The sequence below is a fragment of the Bubalus bubalis genome, chromosome X, assembly GCF_019923935.1.
Source record: "Bubalus bubalis isolate 160015118507 breed Murrah chromosome X, NDDB_SH_1, whole genome shotgun sequence".
NCBI lineage: Eukaryota > Metazoa > Chordata > Mammalia > Artiodactyla > Bovidae > Bubalus > Bubalus bubalis.
Window position 1 is genome coordinate 102,854,554 of NC_059181.1, and position 20,345 is coordinate 102,874,898.

Here is a 20,345-nt window from a genome sequence, read left to right on the forward strand (position 1 = left end):
TGATGCACTCTGCATATTAGTTAAATAAGCAGGGTGACAATATACAACTTTGATGTACTCCTTTCCCGATTTGGAACCTGTCTGTTGTTGCATGTCCAGTTCTAACTGTTGCTTCCTGACCTGTATACAGGTTTCTCAAGAGGCAGGTCAGGTGGTCTGGTATTCCCATCTCTTTATGTTCCACAGTTTGTTGTGATCCACACACTCTAAGGCTTTAGTCTAACCAAGAAAGCAGAAGTAGATGTTTTTCTGGACCTCTCTTGCTTTCTCGATGATCCAACAGATGTTGACAATTTGATCTCTGGTTCCTCTGCCTTTTCCAAATCCACCTTGAACATCTGGAAGTTCATCGTTCACGTATTGCTGAAGCCTGGCTTGGAGAATTTTGAGCATTACTTTGTTAGGGTGTGAGATGAGTGCAATTGTGCAGTAGTCTGAACATTCTTTGGTTTTGCCTTTCTTTGGGATTGGAATGAAAACTGACCTTTTCCAGGCCTGTGGGCACTGCTGAGTTTTCCAAATTTGCTGGCATACTTAGTGCAGCACTTTCTCAGAGTCATCTTTTAAGATTTGAAATAGCTCAACTGGAATTCCATTACTTCCACTAGCTTTGTTTACAGTGATGCTTCCTAAAGCCCGCTTGACTTCGCATACCAGGATGTCTGACTCCAGGTGAGTGATCACACCATCATGATTATCTGAGTCATGAAGATCTTTTTTGTATAGTTCTTCTGTGTATTCTTGCCACATCTTCTTAATATCGTCTGCTTCTGTTAGGTCCATCACATTTCTGTCCTTCATTGTGCCCATCTTTGCATGAAATGCTCCCTTGTTATCTCTACTTTTCTTGAAGAAATCTCTAGTCTTTCCCATTCTATTGTTTTCCTCTATGTCTTTGCATTGATCACTGAGGAAGGCTTTCTCATTGGAGAAGGCAAAGGAAAACCACTTTAGTATTCTTGCCTTGAGAACCCAGAGAACAGTATGAAAAGGTGTACAGCATAGTGATTCAGTATGTTCACAGATTATATTCCAGTAAATGTTTTCACAAGATAATGGCTATATGAAGTTGGATCCTCATCTTCCACCATTAAAAAAAAAAAAATCTCAAAATGAATCAAACCCTAAATGTAAGAGCAAACATGTAAAGCTCTCAGAAGAAAACATAAGAATAAATTTTTGTTCTTTTGCTGAGTATTCTATAGATGTCTAGATGATTTATAGTGTTGTTGTTCTTGATTTAAGTGTAGCTGATTTATAGTGTTGTTCAAGTCCTCTGTTTCCTTGTTGATTTTTGGTCTAGTTGTTTTATTTAGTATTGGAAATAGGATATAGATGTTTCCAACCCTTATTAAATTATCATTTTTCCTTCATTTTTGTTTGAGTCAGATTAACAATTAAAATTCGGGAGCACCACTTCAGAAAGCTCAGAGAACTGTTCCACCCATTAGAAGTCAAGGCACAGTTAGATAAGTCTTTTGAGGCAGAGAGCTGGACATGAAATGACAGTTTACACAATCCAGAATCAAGTGTTGCTGTGACCCCTTACAAGATCAAGTAGGCATGTTATCTTTAAAGAGTTGTCCTGTTGGTGCTAAGACAATGTTGCTCTTTATGGTTCAGCAGGTATTTCTGTTGATCAGGGAGGTCTGGCTGATGCGTAATGCAGATACACTATGCACAGTAGGAGGAAGAGAGGAGGCCAAAAAGCAGAGAAAAAATTTTTATGTTTAAATTTGTGTCTTGCTATAAAATATGAATTTTATTTCACAAGTACATATAGAACTGTTATATCTTTAAATATATTAACTTTTTATCATTATAAAATGTCTCTCTATATCTCTAGTGAAATTTGGTGTTTTAAAGTCTTTTGTGTGTGATATTATTAATAGAATAGTACATACACTCTGGTTTTCTTGAATTTGCTATTTCTGTGATATCTTTAAAGTACTCTTTTACTTTCAATCTGTTAGTATCTTTGAATATAAAGTATGTCTCATGTACCCTTAGTTCATTAGTTTTATATGTCTTATAATTTATCCTTTTTGATTGTTTTTTCACATTTAATATTATTAATAAGACTGGATTTACATCTGCCATATTACTTTTTATTTTCATTGTGTCCCATTGTTCTTTTTGCTACCCTATTTCTCCTTTGAGGATTTTCTTTTCACTAAGTGAATATTTGTTGTATTTTTTCTACTCCAGAATGGCTATTTGGTTCTTCTTGGTAATTTTTACTTTTTTATTGATATTCTTTATTTGATGCAACATTGTCATCATATACTCTTATTTGTTTAACCATGCTTTCCTTTAGTTCTGTGAACATATTCATTTAGTGGTACTTTGAAATCTTTCTCTGTCTTTGAGTTTGTTATTATCATTTGCTTATTATTTAGTGACTATTTTGGGACTATTTTAGTGAAATCTCTCCCTCACCCCCTCCATGCCATCTACACACACACAGTATTATCTCTGAAGTTTCTTCTCAGGAAGAAACAGCATAGCCACAGTCAGCCCTGATGGCAATGGTACTGATAGGTCTCCCTTCTAAGCAGTCTATAAGCACACACAGCTGTTACACTGCATTAATTGCTGGCTGACTGCTATATTCTTTACAATAAGGCATAGAGTCCGCTACAAAGTAATCACATGGGGATTCTCTAGGCAAGAATACTGGTGGGTCACCATGCCCTCCACCATAGGATCTTCCTGACCCAGGGATCCAACTCAGGCCTCCCCCATTGCAGGCAGATTCTTTACCAACTGGGGCTTCCCTGATACCTTAATTGGTAAAGAACCTGCCTGCTATGCCGGGGACTCCAGTTTAATTCCTGGGTCAGGAAGATCCACTGGAGAAGGGATAGGCCACCCACTCCAGTATTCCAGCCTGGAGAATTCCATGGACTGTATAGTCCATGGAGTCGCAAAGAGTTGGATGACTGAGCAACTTTCACTTCACTTCTTTACTGTCTGAGCCACCAGAGAAGCCCAAGAATACTGGAGTGGGTAGCCTATCCCCTTCTCCAGGGGAACTTCCCTACCCAGGAATCAAATCCAGGTTTCCTGCATTGCAGGCAGATTCTTTACCATCTGAGCTATCAAGTAAGCTCAGGTTTGCTTCTACTTGTGTGAAACTACTGCCTCACCAGTTAGGGGAGAGCTGTATGGGGTCTGGAATTTTCAGCATGTCCTGCGCAAGATTCCATTCCACCAGTAGCAGAAGGAATCCCCTACCTTTTGACCGAACTCACTTGGGTCTCAGCAACCATCAGCTGGGGACAGGATAAGAAAAGCTGATGCTTTTTTCCTTCTGGGGAGAAAAGTCTGGGCTGAGAGCTGGAAGAGAGATAGCCTTTTGCTTTTGGCCACAACAGTCTGAAGTGCAGTCTTTGCCTCACTTAGCTGGGAGTTGGGAAGAAGGGAGCAGTTGTGATACGACTATCACAGACTCTTGTCTTTCCCCCGACTTTTCTTGGTGGTTTAGTCACTAAGTTGGGTCTGACTATTGTGACCCCATTGACTGTAGCTCACCAGGCTCCTCTGCCCATAGAATTTCCCAGGCAAGAATACTGGAGTGGATTGCTATTTCCTTCTCCCCAGGATCTTCCCAACCCGGGAATCGAACCAGGGTCTCCTGCATACAGGTGGACTCCTGCACTACAGGCAGATTCTTTACCAACTGAGCTATGACTTTTCTTAGATACTCTTGAATAGATGTATCTTCATTTTCTGTTTGCCCTTAGGACCATTTCCAGAAGCTTTAAATGGTTATATGTGTTTTTAAAATATTTTCTACCAGATTCAAAGGACAGTGCATCAGCGGAGTTTCTTATACTGTTATGCTGGGATTCAATCTAAGTGCTAATGACCTTTAGGCTTTATTTATTTTTTTTTTTTTCATTCTCTGTAGAACAAGAACAGGTCATTCCTTTATTGACATGCATAAAATACATCACATTTTCTGTTCTGCTGATGCTATAAATTCAATACCAATTCTCCAGCCATATCAGTTATGAGCATAAATTATATCATGTAACCTCAAATCTCTAACAGTGGAAGGCTTAAACAAGAATGGATGCTGCTAGAATAATGCTGCTTCCTTTGATGTGACAACTCAGCATCCATCTCCCTCCTTCTCAGATGATTCTTCAGCATGTTAGAGCAGTGAGGAATGGTTTTAGTCTCATAACCAAGTTAGAGTGAAGACATTGGCCACATAATACACATGCTCCATTTTTTAAAAAAAATTCTGAATCTTGGGCAACTGTTCTCTTGTAACTACTTTACAGTTTCTAAAAGCAGTTATTGTCCAAAGCTGGAAGAACTTAAGTCTTCTCAGATGAGCATGTGAATGAATGGAGGGAGGTAAACAAAAAATAAAATTAAAAAAGATGAGGTCTGATAGGGGAGCAGCCAGATAAGAAAATCAAAAAAGGAACAGTAATTTAAAGTTTATTCCAGCTATAATGCAGGTTATTCTGACTTTAAGGTAGCATCACATGGCATACTTCTGAGTCCATTCCCGAGATATTCTGTTGTACTTATCTCTGTCTGTTTTATAGATCCGTGCAATCTCTGGCACTAGGGGGTCATCTGGGTTTGGATCACATAGCAGTGAACAAATGGATAAAAGAACTTTAGAAATAGTTAAAGCAGGAGACCACTGTGATCTTAGAATATCGAGACAAATGCTGCCATTACTGTTAATATTTGGATGATAAATTCTTGTTGTAAATGCAACCTTAGGTGGTTTGAAGGGGTAGTCTGTAGGAAAATGAATTGTCAAAAAGAATACACTGCCTTGATATGGGCTGTCATTAGGTCCCATAATTGTGGCTTGCCAATGAAACATATCATCCCCAACTGGACCTGCAGAACATTGTGCTGGAGGGTCACAGGCCAAATCACTAAGTTCCTTATTAATCCGTTTCAGTGCCATAGTCTGTGCTTTTCGTCTGGCTCCTCACTATCTCGGTGTGTGCTCGAAGGTCCGGCCAAAACTCTTGATTATCCCGGCGGCTGGGAAGGATTGTCTCTTCGTCTCACACCGGCTCTGCCAGACACAGGCGCAGAGGGGCCGGGGCCTCCCTCATGCTGCAGCCTCGGCCTCCTCCCCGCGTGGCAGCTGGTGCCTCCCCGACCCTACCGACCTTTAGGCTTTAAAAGAGTGGATTCTTTTGCTCTTCAACTTACTCTTAAACATAATGGATTTTACATAAAAAGATAATGTTTTATTATGCATTTTATTGTAATGGTCATAGAATGAAGCAAAATACAAGCTTTGCTTTTTAAAAAAAAATTATAGTAGGAAATTGCTTTCCATTTTGTTGACATAATTTGTGGTAAAATAATTCCTACTGACACGTGTAAACCGAGTTCTATTCACGGAGCCAAAGAATGAATTCTGCAAACTCTCACTCACACAGACAAAGTTTATTTTAGAAGATATAGAGATACAACGCTCACAGCATAGACACTGAGAGGGGGCGAAAAGCCCCCAAAGGGCGAAGATTACATCAGTTTATATCTTCACTATTATTGATCTGTATATTTTTTGTTGGCTCATGATTTTAATATGTCATTTTTCACCAATCAGTTTGAATATTGTAATGTCCAGTTTGTCATTTTTATGGCTTTTCTGGCTCCCCCAGTTTCTCAGTTTCTCCAGATATTGCAATGCCATCCCTCAACCCTTTCTCAAGACCCCAGACCATTATTTAGGGACTAGATGTATGTTTAAGAGCTACTGCTCTTCTTGATTTTTGTTTGTTTGTTTGTTTTTTGTTTTTTGCCTTGATAAACTGGACAGCAGTTAATGATTGCCTTGTCCTGGGTCTGAATTTTTTATGACCCTCCAGACCAGGGAGGCGTTCCTCTAAATGCCTGGCTGCTGCTGCTGCTAAGTCACTTCAGTCATGTCCGACTCTGTGCGACCCCATAGATGGCAGCCCACCAGGCTCCTCCGTTCCATGGGATTTTCCAGGCAAGAGTACTGGAGTGGGGTGCCATTGCCTTCTCCCTAAATGCCTGGAAAGTGGAACAAAAAGTGAGATGCTTACTTGAGGAGATAAAAAAAAAAATGAAATTAAAAAAAGGAACCAAGGTCGCAGAGTCCTATACTGTCTAGCAATTTCTACCTCACTATTATCCTGCAATGTGTTAAGTAGTGTTTTGAATAATGCTTTTGCACTCTAGTGGTTAAATCAAGAACGGATTACCATTCTTTCATTTATTCATTGACAAAATATGTAGCGAGTGCATTTTATAGCCAAAAAATAGTGTAGGATCTATGTTTAACCTCAAAATGAAAATAGACATAATTTCTGCCAGCAATAGTATTAGTATTAAATTCAAAGAAAAAAATTTGCCAATTACAAAACAGAGTGATAAATAGCTATGATAGGCAAACAAGCTTACATGAATGTCAATTAACATATAGTGGGCAAACAAGTCACAGAGAGTGATACAATTGAGGGGAAAAAGCATGAGCAAATGTATAATCTTTATTGTAATAAAGTTAATGCAAATCAAAATAATATACCAACTTCCAGTCTGAACAAGATGGAGTATTTTTGGACTGAATTCTGCAGGCTTGCAAGCCCTGTACTTGCCCAGCTTCAAGACTGAAAGAAGAGCCTGGAGTCAGCAATAGAGATAACAATACTTTAATAGATAAGACATCTTACACGTACTCTGGAGCAAAAGGGTCCTGGAACAACACCTCCCCATGTAAGGCAGACATGGGCAGGATGCAGTTAGCTGACCAGTGGCAGTTCCTGGTGCAGAAGTCGGCTGAGAAGAGCCTGAAGCTGAAAGAAGCCAACAAGCAGCAGAACTTCACCACTGGCATCAAGGACTTCAATTTCTGGCTTTCTGAGGTGGAAGCCCTGCTGGCCTCTGAGGATTATGGCAAAGACCTGGCTTCTGTGAACAACTTGCTAAAAAAACATCAGCTGCTGGAGGCAGATATCTCTGCCCATGAGGACCGCCTGAAGGACCTCAACAGCCAGGCAGACAGCCTGATGACCAGCAGCGCCTTCTACACCTCCCAGGTGAAGGACAAGCGGGACACCATCAACGGCCGTTTCCAGAAGATCAAGAGCATGGCCGCCTCGCGGCGAGCTAGGATGAATAAATCCCACCGCCTGCACCAGTTTTTCCGGGACATGGACGATGAGGAGTCCTGGATCAAGGAGAAGAAGCTGCTGGTCAGCTCGGAGGACTACGGCCGTGACCTGACGGGTGTCCAGAACCTGAGGAAGAAGCACAAACAGCTGGAAGCAGAGCTGGCTGCCCATGAGCCGGCCATTCAGGGTGTCCTGGACACTGGAAAGAAGCTGTCTGATGACAACACCATTGGGAAGGAGGAGATTCAGCAGCGCCTGGCACAGTTCGTGAAGCACTGGAAGGAGCTGAAGCAGCTGGCAGCTGCCCGGGGCCAGCGGCTAGAAGAATCTTTGGAATATCAGCAGTTTGTAGCCAATGTGGAGGAGGAGGAAGCCTGGATCAATGAGAAGATTACCCTGGTGGCCAGTGAAGATTATGGAGACACTCTTGCTGCCATCCAGGGCTTGCTGAAGAAGCACGAAGCCTTTGAGACGGACTTCACTGTGCACAAGGACCGAGTGAACGACATCTGCACCAACGGGCAGGACCTGGTGAAGAAGAACAATCGCCATGAGGAGAACATCTCTTCCAAGATGAAGGGCTTGAATGGGAAAGTGTCAGACTTGGAGAAGGCTGCCTCCCAGAGGAAGGCAAAGCTCGATGAGAACTCGGCCTTCCTCCAGTTCAACTGGAAAGCCAATGTGGTGGAGTCCTGGATCAGTGAAAAGGAGAATAGCTTGAAGACAGATGATTATGGTCGAGATCTGTCTTCTGTCCAAACTCTCCTCACCAAACAGGAAACCTTCGATGCTGGCCTGCAGGCCTTCCAGCAGGAGGGCATCGCCATCATCACTGCCCTCAAAGATCAGCTGCTGGCTGCCAAGCATGTCCAGTCCAAGGCCATCAAGGCCCACCATGCTGCACTCATGAAGAGGTGGAGCCAGCTCCTGGCCAACTCGGCCACCCGGAAGAAGAAGCTGCTGGAGGCACAGAGTCACTTCCGCAAGGTGGAGGATCTCTTCTTGACCTTTGCCCAAAAGGCTTCAGCCTTCAACAGCTGGTTTGAAAATGCAAAGGAGGACTTAACAGACCCTGTGCGCTGCAACTCTCTGGAAGAGATCAAGGCCTTGAGAGAGGCCCATGATGCCTTCCGCTCCTCGCTGAGCTCGGCCCAGGCCAACTTCAACCAGCTGGCTGAGCTGGACCGCCAGATCAAGAGCTTCCGCGTGGCCTCCAACCCCTACACCTGGTTCACCATGGAGGCCCTGGAGGAGACCTGGAGAAACCTACAGAAGATCATCAAGGAAAGGGAGCTGGAGCTGCAGAAGGAACAGCGATGGCAGGAGGAGAATGACAAGCTGCGCCAGGAGTTCGCCCAGCATGCCAACGCCTTCCACCAGTGGATCCAGGAGACCAGAACGTACCTCCTCGATGGGTCCTGCATGGTGGAAGAATCTGGGACCCTCAAGTCACAGCTTGAAGCTACCAAATGCAAACACCAGGAGATTCGAGCTATGAGAAGTCAGCTCAAGAAGAATGAAGACCTGGGGGCGGCCATGGAGGAAGCACTGATCCTGGACAACAAGTACACGGAGCACAGCACCGTGGGCCTGGCCCAGCAGTGGGACCAGCTCGACCAGTTGGGCATGCACATGCAGCACAACCTGGAGCAGCAGATCCAGGCCAGGAACACGACAGGAGTGACCGAGGAGGCCCTCAAAGAATTCAGCATGATGTTCAAACACTTCGACAAGGACAAGTCCGGCCGGCTGAACCACCAGGAGTTCAAATCCTGTCTGCGCTCCCTGGGCTATGACCTGCCCATGGTGGAGGAAGGGGAGCCCGACCCTGAGTTCGAGGCCATCCTGGACACTGTGGATCCTAACAGGGATGGCCACGTCTCCCTGCAAGAGTACATGGCCTTTATGATCAGCCATGAGACCGAGAACGTCAAGTCCAGCAAGGAGATTGAGAGCGCCTTCCGGGCCCTGAGCTCTGAAGGGAAGCCTTATGTGACCAAGGAGGAGCTGTACCAGAACCTGACTCGGGAACAAGCCGACTACTGCGTCTTCCACATGAAGCCCTATGGGGACGGCAAGGGCCTCGAACTCCCCACTGCTTTTGACTACGTCGAGTTCACGCACTTGCTCTTCGTGAACTGATCCTCTGCTCCTAGGTTAGCCTGGCCCATGCTGCTTGCCCTACCATCGCCTTGCTGCATGTCAACTCCTCTCTGTGCTCTTAAGAAAAATACTCCAGACAGTGTTGCTTTCCAGTGTAACCTTAACTTGCTTAGCTTGGTTTAAGATTTAGTAGAAAACGGTGCTTCAGTAACCGGCTTTAGGTCCAGTCACCATTGCCATGTTGCTGTGGGGACCCAATTCCTGTCTCAAGGCCGGCTGCCCCATTCCGACTACAGAAAAATCTGAGCAGCCAGCTAGCTCCCCTCTTGTTCGCCCTCCCTCAATTTTGTTTTCATGTAAAAGACAAATAAATGACTTGACTCCCCCCCCAAAAAAAAAGTCTTCATTCTTGGTGGGTTGGGGGGAAGTGGATAGGAGACTATGAATTATAGGGAGAATTGATGTCAGACAGACACCTCACTACCAGGGAAACCAACAGAAAGGCAAGGCTCTCATAGCCCCTCAGGCTAAGTGCCATCATGGGGTGGAAGTCTTCCCTTTTTTAAACTATCAATGAGGAGCCATTCTAATCTAGAGATTAAAATAATCACTAGTTGGTGAGGGGGGCAGATAGCAAGTACATAGGTATTTACTGATTAGGCTCCACAGTTAATGGGAAAGGTTGGTCATCCCATAAGTGGGATGTAGGTGAAACAGGGACTGGAGGGACTGTTTGAGCAGTGGATATTGAGAGAAGCAAACCGTTATCTTGGGTGTCCTGATCATACAGGTAGACCCCTTGTTTCTCTTCCACTAAGTCCACATATAAACCTTGGACATGTACAACAGGCAATCAAAAAACTGAAAAGGCAGTAAGAAAAATGTGTATCGGCTTGGGACCCTAGGACTGGAAGAGCAACACATTTGAAGGGCATCTTGTGTCCTCCTGAGCAAAAGAAGAAGGTACCACAGACCCAGGATTTCCCAGCCCCAGACCTATCATTAGAAGACAGCTTAGATAGGCTCATTTCTGCATCAAACAACACAAGAGAAGGTGAGCCTGGCACCACCAGCAAGGGTGATTGATTGGGAAACCTACCAACATTAAGCAGTCGAAGGAAATGCTATCATTTTTGCAGGGTCAGGAATTCCCCTCTCCTACTGAAAGATACTAAAGAGGTACAGGCAAGAGAGACCTTTAAAAAACAATGAATCCACTGGGAAAGTCTCCCTGTTCCTGTGTACCTGAGATTATCTTATTTTCCTCAGAGACACTAGGAAAACTCTGGGGCACAGACAGGAAGACCCTACTCCAACAAGTGGCCTGGCCCAGGAAGCTTTCTCTACCCTCCATGGGCAAAGAGGATCATGCCAAAATAAGCATCCAGCCAGTTTCCATCCTACAGGCCCAAAACTCCCTTCATTTGCTGGGAGACAAGGTAGCTGGCAAGCAAAAGGGACAGGAAGTACCCAGATATAGTTAATAGTAATTCCCAGAAAATCTCTTTGTTCACATGGGTCTGAAACTTCTCTTCTGCATCCAAAGACAAGGTCAGCTGGAAGGCACTGTTAGTATTATCTTGCACGGTCGTAGTATTACCAGGGAAGCCTCTTCATCCTAGGGGACCTATGCTTTCCTTTGCTCACTGACAGACACCCAGTGGCCTGATCTGACGAAAATATTTCTGCCCCTTTAGACATCACTAACATAGACAATAGGGGCCCTTGCAGCCTTCCAGGCTCCTCCGTCCATGGGATTTTCCAGGCAAGAGTACTGGGGTGGGGTGCCATTGCCTTCTCTGATTAACTGAGCAAAACAAAATAATACCACAAGATCTCTGAAAATTAAACCAACACTTGAGGCGGAGCCCAGAAAAGTAGACCATAATAGTATGTTTAACAAACAGTGAAGATGTGATGAAGTAAAATATTTAAATAGAAGCAGTGTCTCTGCTAATGTAGAGAAGAAATATACAACTGATCATACTCAGAACCAAGAAAATTACAATGAGAAAAGACAATCAAGTAATGCCAACATTCAGATGAATCATATATTGATAACTGTTGTATTATCTGATGATTTTGAAACAGTCATCATAAAAATGCTTCAACAATCAATTACAAATTCTCTTGAAATTAATAAATAAAAAAATATAATGACAAAGAAAAAAAAAAAAAAAACTCCTTGGATGGACTTTAAGGGGAAATAATCAGTGAACTTGAGAATGGATTAAAAGAATTCACTACTCTAAATAGCAGAGAGAAAGCAGACTGAAAAAAAAAAGAAAAAGAAAAACAGAGAGCAGAGCAGCAGTGTCCTATGGAACAATAACAAAAGGTCCAATATTTACATCATTGGAATCTGCAAAAGAGGGGAAAAACAAGGTCTGAAAGAAAATATAGAGAAGTAGTGGATTGAAACATTATTGAAGTGAAGTGAAGTGAAGTTGCTCAGTCATGTCTGACTCTTTGCGACCCCATGGACTGTATTCTACCAGGCTCCTCAGTCCATGGAATTTTTCAGGCATGAGTACTGGAGTGGGTTGCCATTTCCTTCTCCAGGGGATCTTCCTGACCCAGGGATTGAACCTGGGTCTCCTGCATTGCAGGCAGAGGCTTTACTATCTGAGCCACCAGGGATGGATCAGAACATTATTGCTGAGAAGCAATAACTTATAGATTCAAGAAGATAACTGAACTCTAATAGGGTAAACTCAAAGAAATCCACTTACCTGTATAATAATTAGACTTCTGAAAATGAAAGAAAACTTAAGACAAACAAATTTAATAATCATGAAAATAGCCAGAAACAAATGATACATTACTGATAGAATACCAACGCTAACAACAGTGGATTTCTCATCAATAAATCACCAAGGCAAGAAGTAAAGTGTCACAATAGCCTTGAGGTACTGAAAGAAAAGAACTGTTAACCCTGAATCCTATTTTCAGTGAAACTATACTTTGCTAATGAAGGGGAAACAAACACATTATCAGATTAAGGAAAAGTAAAATAATGTGTCTTTAGGGTACCTATTTTTAAAGGCTACAATAAGTTTGTCAAAAGGAAAGGAAATTATATTTTTAGAAAAATCTTGAAACATTAAGAAGGAAGAACAAGGGAAAGAGTGGAAATATGGATACATAATGACTTACTGTTTTTCTTATAGGTTTTCTAAATATAATCAATGATATTTAAAAGTGGGGAAGATAAAGGAACCTAAATGGAAGTGAGGTTTCCATACTTTAATCAAAGTAGTGAAATGTTGATATCAGTAGATTGTTATACATTTATACAGTAATATCCAAAGCAATCACTATGAAAAGTGTACACTCAAAAATAATATAAATAAATGGGAAAGAAAAAAAAATATGATGCCTAAATGAACAAGAGTTTGCTCTCTGAATAGCTCTCTCCTCTTGATACTGTATCCTGTGAATTCTAATAGAATTGTTATCTTCAAATTTTCAGTTCTATTTCCTTAACTCAGAGAGAACACCAGGATTCACCTGAGTTTCTTCTCCTTGTAACATGGCCTTGTTAGGTAATTAGAATAGTAAAAAGGAGTCCAGAATGGAGGTGGATAAAAGACTAAGAAGGGAAAAGCCATGAAAATAGAACAAAGGTAGGTCAGAGGACCGGAGTGAGAACCTCAGGTAAAACAAACAGCACTCCTGGCTAGCCCAATTTATATAAGTCAGGCTCAAGGGGAGGAGGAAAAACATATAAAAAGAGGAGCCAAAATTGGGCTGGAGGGCTTCTCTTCTCCTCACGTCTTTTGGGTCAGCTGCCCTCACACCTCGAGGATGTATTTTCCTTTGCTTTCTAAATAAAACAGAGCTGTAACACAGAGCTGTAACACTGGTCCATCCGAGGAAATTACATGGAGCTGTAACAATGGTCCATCTGTCACTTCAAATTTTTGTTGTGACAAGACAGAATCAAGGAAATTACAAACTCCACTGACATCTATGATGCAATTTCTCAGATTTAACATGGCTGAAACAACCTCAGCTCAGCCCTGAGAGGCAGAGACCAAACACAGCAGAAGCCCAACTCAGCGAAAGCTCCCGCGGTGGAAGCGGAACACAAAGAAAACCCAGCACAGGGGAAGTGACAAGAAGCCCAGCATGCTGGAAATCAGGACAGCAAAAACAAACTGAGCAAAAAGCTCACACGGCTCATTCTCAGATTCCAGAAGACCTCTGGTTAAAGTAGGAGGTCCTTGCTCCTATGGCTGGAAGGACATATGGCTAACAAAATCTTAATTCCTTTATAACCTCTCATTTCTTGTTTCCTCGACCCACCCGCCATGAACAGGCAAGCAGAAGTGGGTGCAATTGAGCGACTCTGACAGGAGCTACTCCTCAGTGTGTCAAGGCTCTATGACAAGGATTAGGGCAATGAAAGCTGAGCACAGGTCAGGTAATTAGCAAATTTTCTGGCAGGTTATGAAGGGGATTCCTCGGCATGTTTTTCAAACTGCTTTTTTCTCCCTTCCTTCATCTCTCTCCTGGGACTTGAGCCCAGCCAAAACCCATGGTGCCTGGCTTCAGGACCTAGTGAAGCTCAGGCTCTGATATCTCATTGCAAAAATTCAATTAGAGACACAGCAATAGGTAAAAAGTGTATTTGTTCGGATTCAGAAAGAAGCACACTCCACAGGGTCTGGGTTATCACAGAGGAGAGTACAGTGGCCATGGGATGTGGTGTGGTTCGTTTTTGTCAGCTGGATGATTTCATATGCTAATGAGTAGGAGGATCACTCCAACAAGTGTGTCATTTAGCTTGCAGATCAAAGATCAAGGTTTAGTTGAGTTTGACTTGTCATCTTTGACCCATTTGATTTTAATCGGTTTATGTTTTGCCCTTGGGCTATATCATTCTTTCAAAAGTTGTGCCCTGCCCCCTTCTCTCCTGTTTCATGCTCTTTTCCTAAGCCCTGTCCTGGCCCACAATGTTACCTCTACAGTCTTCTGGAGGGACAACCAGAAAATAGCTGGCCCTTGAGAGGGTAATACTGCACAATATCCAATCCCTCTAGATATTTAGGCCTGCATCTTCCATGTTTCCTACAACATGTGCAACAACAGCATCTCTCAGTGAACCCACTAGGGCAGGTGACAGGCACATAATGCCTGCTGGAAGTCCATCTATTGATGGCATCCCTTCAAGGGCAAATGGGCTTCCAGGGATAATGTTTGCCACTTTGGGAGTTATCCCTGAAAGCTCTTTGGGCCCAAACCCTTACCACCCTTCTCCTAAAGTTACAAACATACCCCCAGATCAAATCTCCACTCCACTTTTATGGACCATCTGGTCTGTTGCCTCTTATCAATTTGTTCTTACGCCATTTACTAGCTCCTACAACCAGGACCCTGCCCCCTTGTAGGCAACATTGCTCCACCTCATTTATTATTAAAATACTCTTAATGCCCCTAACAGGACCAAATAACCCACCCCTTTGTCATTACTTCTGTTATTACCTAAAGTGGGTCTATGACAATGAAATGTTTACCATTGGAGATACCCTAACCTGATCTTATGGAGGACTAGGGGAGGAAATCTGGAGAAGGAAATGACAACCCACTCCAGTATTCTTGTCTAGAGAATACCATGGACAAAGGAGCCTGGTGGGCTGCTGTCCATAGGGTCACACAGAGTCAGACATGACTGAAGCGACTTAGCACCAGCAGCAGGGCAGGAAATCAGTGACTTATATTCCCTCAGAGCAATAAGAGGATAATGCTTTTGGCTGCTTCACCAGGTTCCCAGTCTCAGGGCACAGGCTTGAATTGCTTTACATCATGCTACTCCCATCTGTGGTGAACAAACTGGCAATGAGTTAAGATTACAACCCTTTAATCCTACCCAGCACTGGTCACACTGGAGTCCTTGGGGATGCAACTCCAGTCCAGGGGTCCCAGGAGACTGACTTGCCTCAACCTGCCTGGGGTTTCGATCTTGTTAGGTAAGTAGATTAGGGAAAAGGAGTCCAAAATGGCGATGGCTAAAAGACAAGGAAGGGAAAAGCCTGCGAAAATAGAGCAAAGGAAGGTCAAAGGAAGGTCCGAGGACCAGAGTGATGAAGACTTCAGGTAGAACAAACAGCACTCCTGGCTAAGCCCAATCTGCATAGGGCAGGCCCAGGTGGAGGAAAAAAAAAAAACATATAAAAGGAGGAGCCAAAGTTCTTTCTCTCTCTCTTTCTCTCCCGCATGCATGCACTCTTTCTATCTCTCTCCTTCTCTTACTCTCTCTCCCTCCCTCTCTCTCTCCCTCCCCCACGTGCTCCTTCACTCTCTTCTCTTCGAGTCTTTGGGTTGGCATGCCCTCACACTTAGAGGATGGATTCTCCTGCTATCTTCTAAGTAAAATAGAGCTGTAACACTGATTTGCCTAAGAGCTATAACGTGGTTTGTCCAAGACCAGAGAGCTGTGACGCTCTGACGACTTTAATGTCCGTCGCTCTAAATCTTTGCTGTGATGAGACAAAGAACCGAGGAACATACACTTGCATGACATCTATGGTGCCGTGACTCAGATTTAACCTGGCTGAAACAACCTCCGCGCAGAAGAGGCCAAGCACAGCAGGAGCCCAACTCAGTGAAGCTCCCACGCTAGAAGCAGAAGGTGAAGAAACCCAGCACAGGGGAAGGCCCAACATGCTGGAAACCGGGACAGTGAAAAATGAACTCAGCAGAAAGCTCATATGGCCCAGTCTCAGATTCCAGAAGACCTCCGGTTAAGGTAAGAGGTCCTCACTCCTATGGCTGGAGGGACCTTTAAAATCTCTTGTTTCTTGTTTCCTCAAACCTCCTGTGAATGGGCAGGCAGCAGGGGTCACAACTGAGGGACTCTGGGGAGGCTACTCTTCAGCATGTCCCAAAGGCACTATCTGCTGAGCTCCAGTAGCTGTTACACAAGCTGGTGGGGGTTCTTCTGTCCTTTCTCTTCTCTGTGCCAAGAATTAGACCAATGAAACTCTGAGCACCGGTCACATATTTAGCAAATTTTCTGGTAGGCTATGAAGGGGATTCATGGGCAAGTTTTTCCCACTGCTTTTTCCTCCCTTCCTTCAGCTTTCTCCTGGGACTCAAGCCCAGGCAAAACTAATGAAACTCAGGCTCTGATGTCTCATTGCAAAAATTCATTGAGAAACAAAACAATAAGAGGTGGATTTGTTAGGATCCAGAGATGCAATCTCAAAAATGACAGAGTGATATCTGTACATTTCCAAGGCAAACCATTCAATATCACAGTAATCCAAGTCTATGCCCCAACTAGTAATGCTGAAGAAGCTGAAGTTGAACGGTTCTATGAAGACCTACAAGACCTTTTAGAACTAACACCCAAAAAAGATGTCCTTTTCATTATAGGGGACTGGAATGCAAAAGTAGGAAGTCAAGAAACACCTGGAGTAACAGGCAAATTTGGGCTTGGAATACGGAATGAAGCAGGGCAAAGACTAATAGAGTTTTGCCAAGAAAATGCACTGATCATAACAAACACCCTCTTCCAACAACACAAGAGAAGACTCTACACATGGACATCACCAGATGGTCAACACCGAAATCAGATTGATTATATTTTTTGCAGCCAAAGATGGAGAAGCTCTATAAAGTCAGCAAAAAGAAGACCAGGAGCCGACTGTGGCTCAGATCATGAACACCTTATTGACAAATTCAGACTTAAATTGAAGAAAATAGGGAAAACCACTAGACCACTGAGGTATGACCTAAATCAAATCCCTTATGATTATACAGTGGAAGTGAGAAATAGATTTAAGGGCTTAGATTGGATAGATAGAGTGCCTGATGAACTATGGAATGAGGTTCATGACATTGTACAGGAGACAGGGATCAAGACCATCCTGGTGGAAAAGAAACACAAAAAAGCAAAACGGCTGTCTGGGGAGGCCTTACAAATAGCTGTGAAAAGAAGAGAAGTGAAAAGAAAAGGAGCAAAGGAAAGATATAAGCATCTGAATGCAGAGTTCCAAAGAATAGCAAGAAGTGATAAGAAAGATTTCTTCAGCGATCAATGAAAAGAAATAGAGGAAAACAACAGAATGGGAAAGACTAGAGATCTCTTCAAGAAAATTAGAGATACCAAGGGAATATTTCATGCAAAGATGGGCACAATAAAAGACAGAAATGGTATGGAACTAGCAGAAGCAGAAGATATTAAGAAGAGATGGCAAGAATACAAAGAAGAACTGTACAAAAAAGATCTTCATGACCCAGATAATCACGATGGTGTGATCACAGACCTAGAGCCAGACATCCTGGAATGTGAAGTCAAGTGGGCCTTAGAAAGCATCACTACGAACAAAGCTAGTGGAGGTGATGGAATTCCAGTTGAGCTATTCCAAATCCTGAAAGATGATGCTGTGAAAGTGCTGCACTCAATATGCCAGCAAATTTGGAAAACTCAGCAGTGGCCACAGGACTGGAAAAGATCAGTTTTCATTCCAATCCCAAAGAAAGGCAATGCCAAAGAATGCTCAAACTACCACACAATTGCACTCATCTCACATGCTAGTAAAGTAATGCTCAAAATTCTCCAAGCCAGGCTTCAGCAATATGTGAACCGTGAACTTCCTGATATTCACGCTGGCTTTAGAAAAGGCAGAGGAACCAGAGATCAAATTGCCAATATCCGCTGGATCATGGAAAAAGCAAGATAGTCCCTGAAAAACATCTATTTCTGCTTCATTGACTATGACAAAGCCTTTTATTGTGTGGATCACAATAAACTGTGGAAAATTCTGAAAGAAATGGGAATACTGGACCACCTGATCTGCCTCTTGAGAAATGTGTATGCAGGTCAGGAAGCAACAGTTAGAACTGGACATGGAAAAACAGACTGGTTCCAAATAGGAAAAGGAGTTCGTCAAGGCTGTATATTGTCATCCTATTTATTTAACTTATATGCAGAGTACATCATGAGAAACGCTGGACTGGAAGAAACACAAGCTGGAATCAAGATTGCCGGGAGAAATATCAATAACCTCAGATATGCAGATGACACCACCCTTATGGCAGAAAGTGAAGAGGCACTAAAAAGCCTCTTGATGAAAGTGAAAGTGGAGAGTGAAAAAGCTAGCTTAAAGCTCAACATTCAGTAAACGAAGATCATGGCATCTGGTCCCATCACTTCATGGGAAATAGATGGGGAAACAGTGGAAACAGTGTCAGACTTTATTTTGGGGGGGCTCCAAAATCACTGCAGATGGTGACTGCAGCCATGAAGTTAAAAGACGCTTACTCCTTGGAAGGAAAGTTATGACCAACCTAGATAGCATTTTAAAAAGCAGAGACATTACTTTGCCAACAAATGTTCATCTAGTCAAGGCTATGGTTTTTCCAGTGGTCATGTATGGATGTGAGAGTTGGACTGTGAAGAAGGCTGAGTGCCGAAGAATTGATGGTTTTGAACTGTGGTGTTGGAGAAGACTCTTGAGAGTTCCTTGGACTGCAAGGAGATCCAACCAGTCCATTCTGAAGGAGATCAGCCCTGGGATTTCTTTGGAAGGAATGATGCTAAAACTGAAACTCCAGTACTTTGGCCACCTCATGCGAAGTGTTGAATCATTGGAAAAGACTCTGAAGCTGGGAGGGATTGGGGGCAGGAGGAGAAGGGGACGACAGAGGATAAGAAGGCTGGATGGCATTATTGACTCTATAGACATGGATCTGGGTGAACTCCGGGTGTTGGTGATGGACAGGGAGGCCTGGCCTGCTGCGATTCATGGGGTCGCAGAGTCGGACAAGCCTGAACGACTGAACTGAACTGAGAGAGAAGCCACTCTTCAGGGTGTGAATGATTGCCGAGGGCAAGGGCTGGGGCCATGGAATTAGGCCTGGCTGGGTTTTGTGAGGGAGTATAATTTATATGCTAATGAGTGGGAGGATCATCCCAACCATTGGGAACCACCCAGTCCTCCCTCTTTTGACCGTGCCTTGGAGCTGTCCTGCCACGTCTAGGTGTGTCTGTTGCCTTTTAGATTTGGGATTAAGGTTTACTTGAATTTGACTTGTCATCTTGGACCCAACTGATTTTAATTGGTTTAGATTATACCCTTGTGCTATGTCATTCTTTCAAAGGTTGTGCTCTGCCCCCTTCCCTCCTGTTTCATGATCTTTTCCTGAGCCACAAGGTTGCCTCTACAATCTTCTGGAGAGACAACCAGAAAGTAGCTGGCCTTGGGAAGGAAATACTCTATAATATCCAACTCCCTAATCCAACCCAGTTCTGGTCACACTGGAAATCTTGGGGATGCCCAGGGACCCAATTCTCAGGAGGCCGTCATGCCTCGACCTGCCCAGGGATTCAGTCTCTAGGAGGCTGTCACGCCTCAGCCTGCCTGGGGATCTGCACCCTGTCCCGGGGACGCCTGGCTCTCAGGTTGCAACAGTACTAGGTAGGATGAGCTTACATATCTATTCCCATCCACGGTGGGTAAACCAGCAATGAGTTACAAACCCCTTAATTCTACCCAGCACTGGTCACGCTGGAGACCTTGGGGATGCCCAAACTCCAGCCCAGGGGTCCCAGGAGGTCATCACGCCTTGACTTGCCTAGGAATCTGGTCCTCAAAAGGTTGTCACGCCTCAACCTGCTCGGGGATCTGCAAGTTCCAGGGGTCCCAGGAAGTCGTCACGCCTTGACCTGTCCAGGGACCCAATTCTCGGGAGGCTGTCATTTCTCGACCTGCCTGGGGATTCAATCTCTAGGAGGCTGTCACACCTCAGCCTGCCTGGGGATCTGCACCCTGACCCGGGGACGCCTGGCTCTCAGGTTGCAACAGTTCTGGGTAGGATAAGCTTCAGAAAGACTCACCCCTAAGGAAGTCTACCCATGGAAACAGAAGGAACCCTATTACTTGTGGGACTGTGGCCAGTCTCAGCAATAACTCAGGATCCCAGGGAGAACCCCATTGCCTTTCTGGAAAGGCTAAAAGAGGCACTCCAAAAGTTTACCAGTCTGGACTTAGACTCTGATGAGGGACAGCTGACTTTAAAGGACAAATTCCTGTCCCAATGTGCATCAGATATCAGAATTAAATTACAACAGCTACAACAGCAGGACCCTGCTGCCTCTTTAGA

At 43.8% G+C, this 20,345-nt stretch overlaps 1 protein-coding gene across 1 annotated transcript; it reads right to left on the minus strand.

Annotated features, from left to right (window-relative positions):
* Positions 1-4,245: 4,245 nt before the first annotated feature.
* Positions 4,246-5,100, minus strand: LOC102416252 (ubiquitin-conjugating enzyme E2 D3). The gene has a single exon (XM_044936800.2). The coding sequence runs from the start codon at positions 4,940-4,942 to the stop codon at positions 4,499-4,501; it is 444 nt and encodes a 147-aa protein (XP_044792735.1). The 5' UTR covers positions 4,943-5,100; the 3' UTR covers positions 4,246-4,498.
* Positions 5,101-20,345: the final 15,245 nt, after the last annotated feature.